Here is an 11,774-nt window from a genome sequence, read left to right as displayed (position 1 = left end):
AAAAATACAGGAGAATTCTCTAAATGTTATTGCAACAACTCAGCTCTTCTGCATTTTTAACTTATAATTCTCAAAAATAAATGTAGAGGGCCAGGGATTTAGCTAAGTGGTGCCACCGCCAGACTGCTAAGTACAAGGACCTGAGTTTGAGGCCAATAAATAAATAAATGTAGAATGTTCTAGGAATACACCACGTTGAGATTAGGAAATGCAGGACCAGGCTTACTTTCTTTCCCTCTAATAAGAGTATGCCCTTTGGAGTTTTACTCAGTTGAATCCTGTGAACCCTGTGATATTAAAATCTAAGATAGATTCTATCTGCTCCTTCTGTCCTGGAGAGTATGGGTGCATGCAGATGAGTCTCCATCTACTCTGGGCAGCTTCCTTGAGGTTAAGAAAACTGGCTTATCATGAATGCTAACCTCGTTTTACTCTGCTGCTAATCTGTATATAATCATTTTAGGCAAATTATTGTTTGTGTTTATGTTCTTTTGATGAGATTAATGCAGAGTAAAAATTGCAGCCAAGATTGCAGAATGGTAACCAAAATCCAGTGAATCTGCTTCACAGCAAACAGAGAAAAATGTATACATAAAACTAAAGGGGACTTTTCAATTTATACCTTCTCTATTCTTTAAAAGATAAAAGAACTGAAAATTAAAAGAAAACATCACAGACGACCAGAACAATGAGAAACTTTATTTTTAAAATCATGATGATGGAAAATAAGTGCTGAAAGGATTAGGAAAAATCCTGGAGAGGACACTGTCATGAGAGTCCTGAATAAAGCTATAGCAGAGTTAGAGAGAAGAAGCAAGAAGTCATAAAACAGCAAGTGAAATCCAACATGTGGAAACACAATAGACAAAGAAAAAAATTCTGGTGAGCTCAGTATAACTAAAAATATATAGATTATGTAAGGTGTTCTTTTTAATTCTATTAGCCTCAAAAACAATTTTATATTATGAAAATGATTCATGTGAATCATTGTATGAGAATCTTTATCAACAATGAATGCCTAAATGATAGAATCACCTATGAAAAATTTATGCACAGACAGCAGTTAGAGAAACATACTGGGCAAATAGTTTTAATTACAACAAATATATTTGTCAAGATGCCTTTTTGAGTTCTTAGAAATTTCTGACAAATATATTCAAGTGAGACATTTAAAACATAATAACATCTAGACTAAGTTATATTCTAGTTCTACAATTATATCTGACTTTTCAGTATTCTTGTCTTTTTTTCTTACTACACAAAACCAATTTGATTATTCACAGGATTCCAACAGGTTAGTGATTTATAAAATTAATGTACATAAGAGGAAAGAAACACACATGGCTATGATTCTCTCTACAGGCATTTTATTTGAATTTTACAACTTTGATTCAGCATGAATGGCAATAAATGGGTCTTCAGCCGAGTTGCTAATAGAAAAAGAAGCCTTGCCATCACCACCAACCTGGATTTTAATTCCTGTGCAGTTGCCATTAACTTTATCTCCAGAAATGACATCACAATATGTGCCAGCAGGTAGACCAGTTTGCAAAGTTGTAGACAGTGACCTGAAAAGTACAATGTATCATTTAAATTAAATTCCACTCTGGGAAACATAAGACTAAACAACTTTGTGAAATAGAACACAAGTTGTCAAGGTCTGAAAAGAAGAAACCTCAACTCTCCAGTACATGGGAATACCTTTCTCAAGAAGAAATGTGTTCTTAGGCAAGACCTACCAATTCCTTGGTCTATGTGGAGTTGAATATGAAGGGAAATTTAAGAATATCAGTGAAGGGAGGTTGAAGAATACAAGTGATGTACATGGAAATTGTCTCCCTTTGATAAAAATATTAAGTATAGCAACCATGAATATATTAAATTTGTCCTCTTCTGCACTGAGCAAAACACTGATTACCTTTATGGCTTTAAATCAGATTATTTCTTCAAAAATATCTACTTTTTATTTCAAAAGTCTAAAAAGAATTTGAGCAAGAAATACCATCAATGTGGCACTTCTATCAAAAAGTACATACTTTGGAATAAAAGGCTGTCTTGTATAAATATATTTCTGTTCTCCCTTGGAGAAGAGAAAAGGTAAAGAACTAACCGTGGCATATTTTGTCCCAAAAATAAAGAAAGAGAGAGATGCACTTGACTTATTTATTCCTTTGGTTGCTAATAAATTCTAATTTAGGCTGAAAGGGGCTAAATGTGTTGAAGTTGGCTTTGGAAGAAGATATATAAACTACTTGCAAAGAGTGCTTTGGATTTATTGTTATATATGAGGAAACTATTAAAATAGGAGAAAGAACATAATTATCTTAAAGGAAAGCACAACAATGCACAACTTTAGAACCAAACCTCAAAATTCTCCTGAAAAAATCATTGACATTAAGATATGTGGAAGAAACATTGTTCCAGAGAGACAGACAAGTGAGGAATGTAAACAAGAAGAGCACGTAGAGTAATAGCTGTGGTGTAGAGCTGGGACAAAATGACATTCCAGTCCTGAGACTCCCTAGAGATACACATGATGACACAACAGCCAACAAAATACCTCTACTTGAAAAAGAAAACCATTGTAAAACACTGGAAAAAAGTAAGAGTCATCATCATTTTTCTTCCATACTTTTCTCACCTTTCTGTTTCCTTTATCTGCAGACTACAAGAGTTTTCAATTGTGCTCAAAAGTCAGTGAATACAAAATAAAATATGAGAACATAATAAAGTATTAATCTTTAATTGACAACTACTTACCTGTCATCATTGTTAAAAACAATGAATCCTCTGTTTCCTCTTCCAAAAGCTACTTGGTTGCTTCCATTATCCCACCAGTTTGAGAAAGGCTGGCCATCAACTACATTTCGGAAAGCAGCCATGTTCCTAAAAGCACAAACTCGTATGAAATGTTCATGTACTTTGACTTCACAATTCAAAATAAAGTGCTTCAGCATGAGAACATGCCTCTCAGTATGTATTCCCACCTTATTTGGCGCCAGCGATGTTCACAGACCCAGCCATTGCCACAAGTGGAGTCTGCGTTAATAGTCACTGCTTTAGTTGCTCCATTGTTATTTGGTGGCCCGATCCAGTCGTTAACATCCTTCATTATGATAAAAAGAGCTTAGTTTTTTTTTTTTAAGTACCCTCCTTTGCACCTTCCTTCTCCTTTGTACCAAACCTAATCGGTCCCAATACTTGTGTCTCCACAATATCGTTAATCAGAATACAACATTTTCCATGTTTTTAGAGTTTTTGCTGAGTCCTTATCATCTCTGTGGATTCTTTTCACTAGTATCATATTTCTAACAAGCATAAAAGATTTATTCTCTCATTTTCTTTATAAGCAATGGGTTCTCATTATCATTATTCAGTGTCTGAAAGACACTGAAGAACCTTAGTGACAGTAAAGCAGGTTGACCATGTAGTCTCAATGTGGTGTGCTAGCTACAAAAAATCAGTCAAAAATCTACATAAGGTCTGTCTGCCTCAATTTTCTCTTTTGTAAAATAGAGATGTTCCCTGTCCACTCTAAAGATGAAATACTATATATGAAAATATCTTCAATACAATAATTGCCTAATGAATATTAGTTGATTTTATATAAATTGTATATAAATGTATTAAGCAACACATCCTAATCTTGGCATTAAATTGATTAAATTTTTGACATTGTGTTTTCTTTCTAACTTGTATCACTTTGAAATATGTTAGTCCAAAAAACATTGTAAGTCTAGGAGGGGTATCAGTGTAGAATCATATTAGATGAAGAATAATATACACTTAAACATATACTTGATAAATATATACCTAATGTCTTACCCTTACATGAAAAATGTTAAGTGCTGCTTTCTTGTTATTGAGAAAGAGATACTTTGACCAGCTCCAAAACTTACTTTTCCATTCTGAAAATTTCGGTCCCAACGGTAGCTTGACATTATTCGTGTAAATCCATAAGGATGAGCAAGCATAAATCCCACAGCCATTTTATACATTCTGAAAATTACAAAATGTCATTACAACTATAGAATATTTTGCCATTGTTAAATGGTAGACAGCAAATGTGGGGAATGTTGTTTCCTACCTAGCATCCCAGAATGTAAGAATAGATGCTCCTCCAGCTCCATGACCTCGCTGATTGTCATGGTTATCCACAAAGACAAGTGCTCTGTCAGAAGGCACAAAGCCCCAACCTTCTCCCCAGTTCCTGTATTTAAAAAGAAGTGTCCACAGGTATAATATACAAACAAATAGATGCATTCTTTCTCATATGCCTTAGAATATTTATACTCTATAACCCTTTCCAAATAACAATCCTCAGATAAACCTTCTAATTAAATGGTTATTCCATAAGATTTTGTAACTATGTCGACTGATTTCATTCAGCATATTGTAACATAGATGGATTTCTGAAGGATAAGCATTTATATCTCATTATAGAGCATATCAAAGCAGGTAAAATGAGGCTTCCATATGCTATTAGAATATGAACATTATAATACTTGAAATTAATTAATTTCCTATGTGTGAATTCCAGATTAAAGTCACATGGTAGGTACTTGTTACAAGTTAAAATCATGATTTTTTTAGAGTATTAGCAGATACTTTTATGTATTTTTTTTTAATTCTTCTATTGGTACATTTTAGGTATACAATACTTTTACACTTATCATTGGGTGCTTGTACCTGTACATGATGTATCTTAGTTCTTATTTTTTTCCCCTATTACCTGTGTGCCCTTCACCTCCTCCACCCTTCCCTATTTACATAGATATCATTTCCATTTTTTTCTTTGCTCATAATTTTTCTTTTCCCTTCTTTCCATTCCCCTTCCACTTCCACCACCCCTACACCTTTGGAGCTTTTCCTATTTCAAATTACCAATTATTCATTTTAATCATTATAATCTTTATTTACACTTTCAATTTCTCACACTGGAGAAACTATTTGAGATTTACACATGTGTGTCCTATTTATTTCACTTAGAGAGTATGGCCTCAATATCCATCCATTTAGCTATAAATGTTTGTAGTTTCTCATTCTTTATGGCAGAGTAGTACTCCATCTTATAAAAAAAAACCATATCTTTTCTATCCAGTTTCCAGTGGATGGGCACTTGGGCTGTTTCCAAACCTTAGCTATCACAAACTGTGCCACTATAAACATGGGTGCATGTGTATTGCTGTGGTATGATTCTTTTAATTCTTTGGAGAAGATACCCAGTAGGGGAATAGCTCTGTCAAATGGGACCTCTAGCCCTAGTTCTTTGAGGTTTCTCCATACTGATTTTCACGGTGGTTGCACAAGTCTGCATTCCCACCAACAATGGAGAAAGGTTCCTTTCTCCCCACACCCCCACCAGCATTTCTTATGGGTTGATTTCTCGATAGCAGCCATTCTTTCTGGGATGAGGTGGAATCTCAGTGTTGTTTTATTCTGAATCTCTCGAATGACCAGTGATGTTGACCATTTTTTCATATATTTATTACTTGCTTTTACTTCTTTGTCTGAGAAATGTCTGTTCATTTCATATGCCCATTTTTGAATTGGGTCTTTGAATTTGGGGGGGTCTGATTCTTTCCAATTCTTTATATATTCTAAATAGTAGACCTTTGTCTGAGATACAGGTGCTAAAATTTTTTTCCCAAAAGTCATTTCAAATAATCAACTTGATTGCACATGTTACAGGTAAACATTATTGAAACCTAGAACACTCATACAATACAGAGAATAAAATCTCTATATGATGTGTTCAATTTCTAGACAATTGCATGTGAGAAAAAAATTGATTGTTAATTGCTTTGGAGAAACATAACACTTACCACTGATAAACAAAATCTTAATTACTGTTCAAATAACAAGGTTGTAAGAATATTGTCCATACTGGGGTAATATGACAAATAGACCAGTGAAAAAAAAGGATACACCAAGTAACACTTTACTTACTTTAAGTAAGACATCTTCTCTCCATTCCACTTGCGAATAACTGTGCCTAGTTTTGCACCATACTTGAATTCAGTCACACGGCCATTTCCAAAGTATTCACTACTTTTAATTGCTTCACCACCCAAATCAATTACCTAGTTGAAAAACGGGGAAAAGTCACCTTACAGTTGCATTAAAATATCGTTAAACTAGTTCTATTACTAGAAATATTCCAACATTTTTCCTTCTATTAGATTTCTTTTTATTGATAAGTACATGCTACAATATTGAAAGAAACCCAGTTACAAGGTGACCTAGGTCTCCTGTGAGACTGCTGACCTTATTTATTCCTCCACATATACAATAATAATAATACCTTGCAATAACATAGCATTTACTCTCTGACTGACAGTATTTCTTAATGCTAGATAATTTTTAATGCATTTCATTTCCAAAGGAAACAAAACTAGAAATGTTTTATTAGCACATTTCTTTACATGGGAACTCAGGTTCATCGATTTTCCTCAGAGTTACACAGCTAGTAGTGGTAGAGCAAAGTTTCAAACAGCTAATTACTATACACTCCACATCCAAGCTCAAATAGATTTGCTCAAGATAAAAAAATATAAAATTTTCAGTCTTCCATAAGGTCTCTAAGGAAATAGTCAATGGCACAGAAAACTCTTCAGTCTAAAGAAACTTACTGCATTCCCATAAAACCTACTTTAATAAAGAATTGGATGTGGTATCTTTGAAGTAAAGAAAGTTAAACAATACTATTCTGTGACTGATTGTTACCTTCTAGAAATTACATGACTAATTAAATCTGCTGTTTATTCTCTAGTGAACAAAGTGCTAATGTATTATCTGCATAGATATGTCTTGATGTCTTCATGTACCTCCTGGAAAATGAAAGGTCGACTTCCTGCAGAGAACCAACTTGTGTTCAGATTATGCAATTTATTCAAAACTGCCTTGATGTCTCCAGGCCACATGTGCTTAGCAGCATCAAGTCTGAACCCTGCAACACCAATGTCAATGAGATGGTTCAGGTAGTCAGCAATCTTGGTTCGCACGTAATCCTTCTCAAGTGCAAGATCAAGAAGACCAGAGAGACGACAGTTTCTGACCTGTTGCAATAAAAAGTTTTGACTGATTCAGAACATGATTTCACATCTGAGAATGCATTTTATGATTCAGTCACACTTATTCATCAATACATATTTACATAATACCCTCTTTTCTAGGGCACTGGGAATAGGCACATCCTACTGTGAGATTACTTCTACTTTTGTTTCTTTCCTGGTTTGGGGGCACAAACCCAGTGCATGTAAAATGCAAGGCAACTGCTTTACCCCTTGGGTATATCTGAACACTGTGACTAAGAGAAAGGGTTTGAATGAATTTTTTTTATTTCTAAGCAGTTAAGGGTAGTAAGCAGTTTTGTTAAGGAATCTAAACCAGTCTCTCCCATGATGCTCAATAACCTACTCATGGATAAAGGAACATATAGTTCTTGGTTGAGATCATTATTTTTAAAGAATTACCTGAGAAGCATCATTATAGTTACTAATTTCTCCATTACATTTATTATCATTAAAATCCAAACCAGAGTATGGAACTGCTGGAAAGTCTCTATTGTTAGGATTGTAGTAGCTTCCACAAGTACTGCTTGTTCCTGCAGGATTGCCTGAACCGCACATGTGATTAATTACAGCATCCACATAAATTCGAACCTGAAAAACAAAATGTCTTCTTCAGTTTCTCTTCATGTAGAAATATAAATCATTATTGTGTGTCAGGAAAACTCCCAAATACTTCTTTGTAATTTCATAAGTGGAGTTTCCTACAAGACCCAAATCAAGTGTAAAAGTAGGCTAAGGTTAAAAGACCTGCATCAATTGTAACCACTTGGTCAAATGTATAGATAAATGATCAACTGAGAGAATAGCAGATTCCCATAACCCTGAAGAAATGAAAAGAACCATTTTTGAGGCATTAAGAATTAAGTAAGACAGGAGAAATTGTGCCTTTTCAAAATGTCAATGAGTCAGTAGGAGAATAAAGCAACCAATCCCTGCCCTCTACTTATAGTAGTAAGTAGCTTTTTGTAGCTACTTACTAACCAAAAACGATTGAGAAGAATTCTAGGGATTGTAAATGGATCCATAAGTCACATGCAAAAGAAAGCAACTATTCTAACTGGAATCTCCAATTCCTCGCTAGAGAAATGTCTATAGAAAATACATATTTTTATAAGCCTTGAAAGTGTGTATGTTGTACTTACTCAATTCTCCTTAACATTGTTACCTCGTCTTTGTATGTAAATGGTATACATACAGAGATTTACAACCATTGAACATAAGATTATTTATTTTGTATTAAGATAAAAAGAAAGTAAACTTTTAAAAAATTGAAGTATGACTTTTCTGTTTTAAAAAATTGAGAAAATCTAAGTTCACATCTAACAGTTTTAAAGACAATTTGAATTCACTTACACCAACATTGTTACACCTAGTCACCATGTTTTTGAATTCAGCTTCATTTCCAGATCTTGTGCATAATTTATAGCTAACTGGTTGATATCTTTCCCACCAAGGTCTATAAGGGTTGTTAATTACAACATTTTCATTGGCTGGAGAAACCTGCAAAAAATAAAAATTATAACAAAGACTCAAATTATGGTTTATTCTATATCATTACATCCTATAAAAACTATTAAGTATTCTAAAATTAATTCTGAATCTTTCTATATATAGCTATATATCTTTCTAGCCACTTGAATAACGTAATAGCACATTGCAGATGTCCGGAAACAAAAGGAAAATTTGTGGGAAAACTAAATTTTTTCTTCGTCATAAAGTTGTTATACAGTAGTTTCATTCAAGTCCAATATGGTTCTAAATCACTGACACTGATTAATATACCATTTATTACAAGCTCAGTGCACTCTGCAATACATACTGTGAGCAATACTTACCTGAACCCCTCCAAATCCCTTTGGACCTAAGTATCGTTCACATTCCGCAGCAATGTCGGCCCAGCGCCACTCAAACAGGTGGACAATAGATGTGCGTCCCTGTTGAGTGTGTGGGGCATACTGAGCCCAGCAGAGCCCAAGGGCTGAGAGCAGCAGAAAGAGCTTCATCTTGCTGTGAAGTTGTTAGGGTTCTTTCTACCAACTATTTATAGTCCTGAAAAAGCCCACATTATATAAAGTGAAGGTTAATGAATACATAAAATAAATGTTTAAAGAAAAATTCATTCATTATCTGGAAAAGATTAATGATCATAAGGTTAACAGCTGAAAAAATCTGAAAAAAATCTCACAGCAATATAATTGAAATGGTCATCAAGGATTTAGTGATTTTTCTATTGACAGAATATTAACCTTTTTAAACATCTGGCATTTGATATGTACAAATAGTACTCATTTGTGTGTTATTCAATATATTGGATGGTATTTGTGTCCTTCACTAAGAGGGAAAATTATAATTGAAAACAACTGAATTCATACTCAAAACATTAATGTACCTATTTGTTTTCAATATTTGTAATAGCTTCATTTAGAAAATAAAGAAGATATTCAATTCAGTGCTGTTTTCCTCCATCAATCCAAATTCTTAACTAAGTTTCTTCCTAAAAATTCTGGAGAGTACTTAAGATTTAAATGTCCTTTCCATGAAAAAGTAAATTCCTTCCTTCAGCAAATCATATGTTTAATATATGGCTAAAGCAGTAGGATTTGGGGCAGAGATGGTGTTCTCCCAAAAGCTAAATATAAATAGGATGAAATACTAAATAAGATAATTTTTATATGTTCTCCTATTTAAATTACTGAATTCTTGTGAAAGATTAATAGTGTGGGTGGCAAAAATAATTTCTATCCATCTATTTAGTAAGTAGTGAGTGAGTTTTCTGCTTTGGCTAGTAGTAAGGATGACATGAGGGATAATATGATGAGTAAAATAACTTCTTCTAATAGAGCTTACATTTCTGTGGTGAAACAGAATATAGGAAGAAAAACAAAACAACACAAAAACAAGTAACAGTAACACTAATGATGCCAGACATGATATTCTGACCCTGGGACAACGGAGAAGAAAAGCAGGCAAGGAGTATTGGACACAAAGAATACTAAGCACGGAGGCCGAGCTTGCTGCTGGGGTGATCTAGAATCAGGAATTTTCCTCCAGCCATGAGTGTGATATTTTCAGAGGAAATTTCTTCCTTGTGAAAGATAAGGAGTAACAGTCATTTACTTCATACTTAGAGATATTATGCCTGAACATTCTGACTCTTTTGGACTACCTTCTGTTTTGATCACTCAGGTGCTTATTTTAAAAACATTCGAAAAGAGCATGAATATCACATCCTATACTTTAAGTAGACTACAAGCCTTGAGTGAAGGGTCTAGCATTGCACCTGTCAGTTGTCCTCATGATGGTCTCTGACTCTTCTTTCTCTCTGAGAGATTTTATCCTTTATAGTCCTGAAGCAAACTAGACAACATGTATCTTCTTATGACTGCTTTCTGCTGACATATGGAAATTAACCCTGCCTAACTTTGGAGGACAAGAGTGGCAGTATAGACTGAGTCAGAATAGGTTGAAATTTATCAGTGAACATCAGGTTGACTTGTAAATGCTAAAATCTGGAAGACATAAATTTTACAAACATGTTCACCAGGCCAGGTCCAAATAAAGCAAATTAAGATAATTAATATAGGCCCTCAAATAGTAGAATTCAGATCAGATTCCATAGTATTTGACACACACTTCCATAAAACTCTTCTGCTGATATTTATGCCATTTGGATTTCACTTGTGGATTTTATTGTTAACTTATACTTATGCTCATGTGTCTACTCAGGTACATCAGGTGGAGTTCAAAGTGCACAAATCTGGCACCTTTCTGCCATAAATGATCTAATGATTTTCTATATGGATCACAAAGTAGGCCAAGAAATTGTGTGTCAGTCATGCACCTAAAGTATCACCTATTCAGCCAGGCTTCCTTTACTTTCAGTGCCCATCAAGAAATCTGTGTCTAATTTAATTGAATGAGAGGCATATTCCCTGTTTCTTTTTCTATTCTTTCAAGAGCTTGGTTAAGGAACTCAGTGTTACTTTATTGTGAGTGAAGCTGCCCTAAGGAGAAAGAGACATAACTGTTCTTAAAAAAACTGCAAAATCAGTTCAGAGTTTGCCTATTTAAGTGTATATGGTGATCATTGGTTGTATAATAGATGATTTTTTTTCAGGGATTGCAGACTTCAGAATATAATCTCTAACTAAGGGTTAGTTACTGATTACTTAAAATTTAAGAAGGAGAACAATTGAAGGTCTTTCTGTGATCTCAAAGGAACCCAGCAACCAACTGATACATCTATATCTAGCAAGGTGAAACACACCCCGCCTGAGAATGGGTAGAGTTAAAGCCGTACAAGATGCCAGGAAGTGGAGAGCAGTTAAGAATCTGGCCTCTATTTTGTAGACTTGAAGATTACTGAAGTCAATGGCTTTAGAGAACCCAATCATACCAAATCTAGGGTAATCTAAAAGCCTGAAATTAAACAACAAATATAACATTTAAAAGCCAAATATTTGTGCTGGCATTTTCACCCCACATGAAGACTTATATGACAATACAAATCTGTATCACAGTGATGCTGGACTGCATATCAGAATATCATGATGGCAATATCAGAAGAAATCATAAAGAATGCATTCCCAAAAAGCTAGTAGGACTGGGAATTTAGACCACACTTTGCTGAAAAAGCTTTTGCCTTTTTACTACCAACCAACTTCACCACAACATTCAAAATGGTCAGCCATTCTCTCCCCC

At 34.3% G+C, this 11,774-nt stretch overlaps 1 protein-coding gene across 1 annotated transcript; it reads right to left on the bottom strand.

Moving 5' to 3' along the window:
- Nucleotides 1-679: 679 nt before the first annotated feature.
- On the bottom strand, nt 680-9,096 carry LOC147827700 (pancreatic alpha-amylase 2a5). Its single transcript, XM_087213201.1, has 10 exons — nt 8,909-9,096; nt 8,427-8,573; nt 7,476-7,664; nt 6,828-7,058; nt 5,950-6,083; nt 4,088-4,210; nt 3,900-3,999; nt 2,988-3,106; nt 2,761-2,886; nt 680-1,568 (listed from the first exon to the last, which is right to left on the bottom strand). The coding sequence occupies exons 1-10, from the start codon at nt 9,074-9,076 to the stop codon at nt 1,379-1,381; spliced, it is 1,527 nt and encodes a 508-aa protein (XP_087069327.1). The 5' UTR covers nt 9,077-9,096; the 3' UTR covers nt 680-1,378.
- Nucleotides 9,097-11,774: the final 2,678 nt, after the last annotated feature.

This window comes from Heterocephalus glaber, unplaced genomic scaffold, assembly GCF_053883595.1.
Source record: "Heterocephalus glaber isolate CG9 unplaced genomic scaffold, H.glaber_assembly_v1.0 deba00001442, whole genome shotgun sequence".
NCBI lineage: Eukaryota > Metazoa > Chordata > Mammalia > Rodentia > Bathyergidae > Heterocephalus > Heterocephalus glaber.
This window is presented reverse-complemented; position numbering and strand designations above follow the sequence as displayed.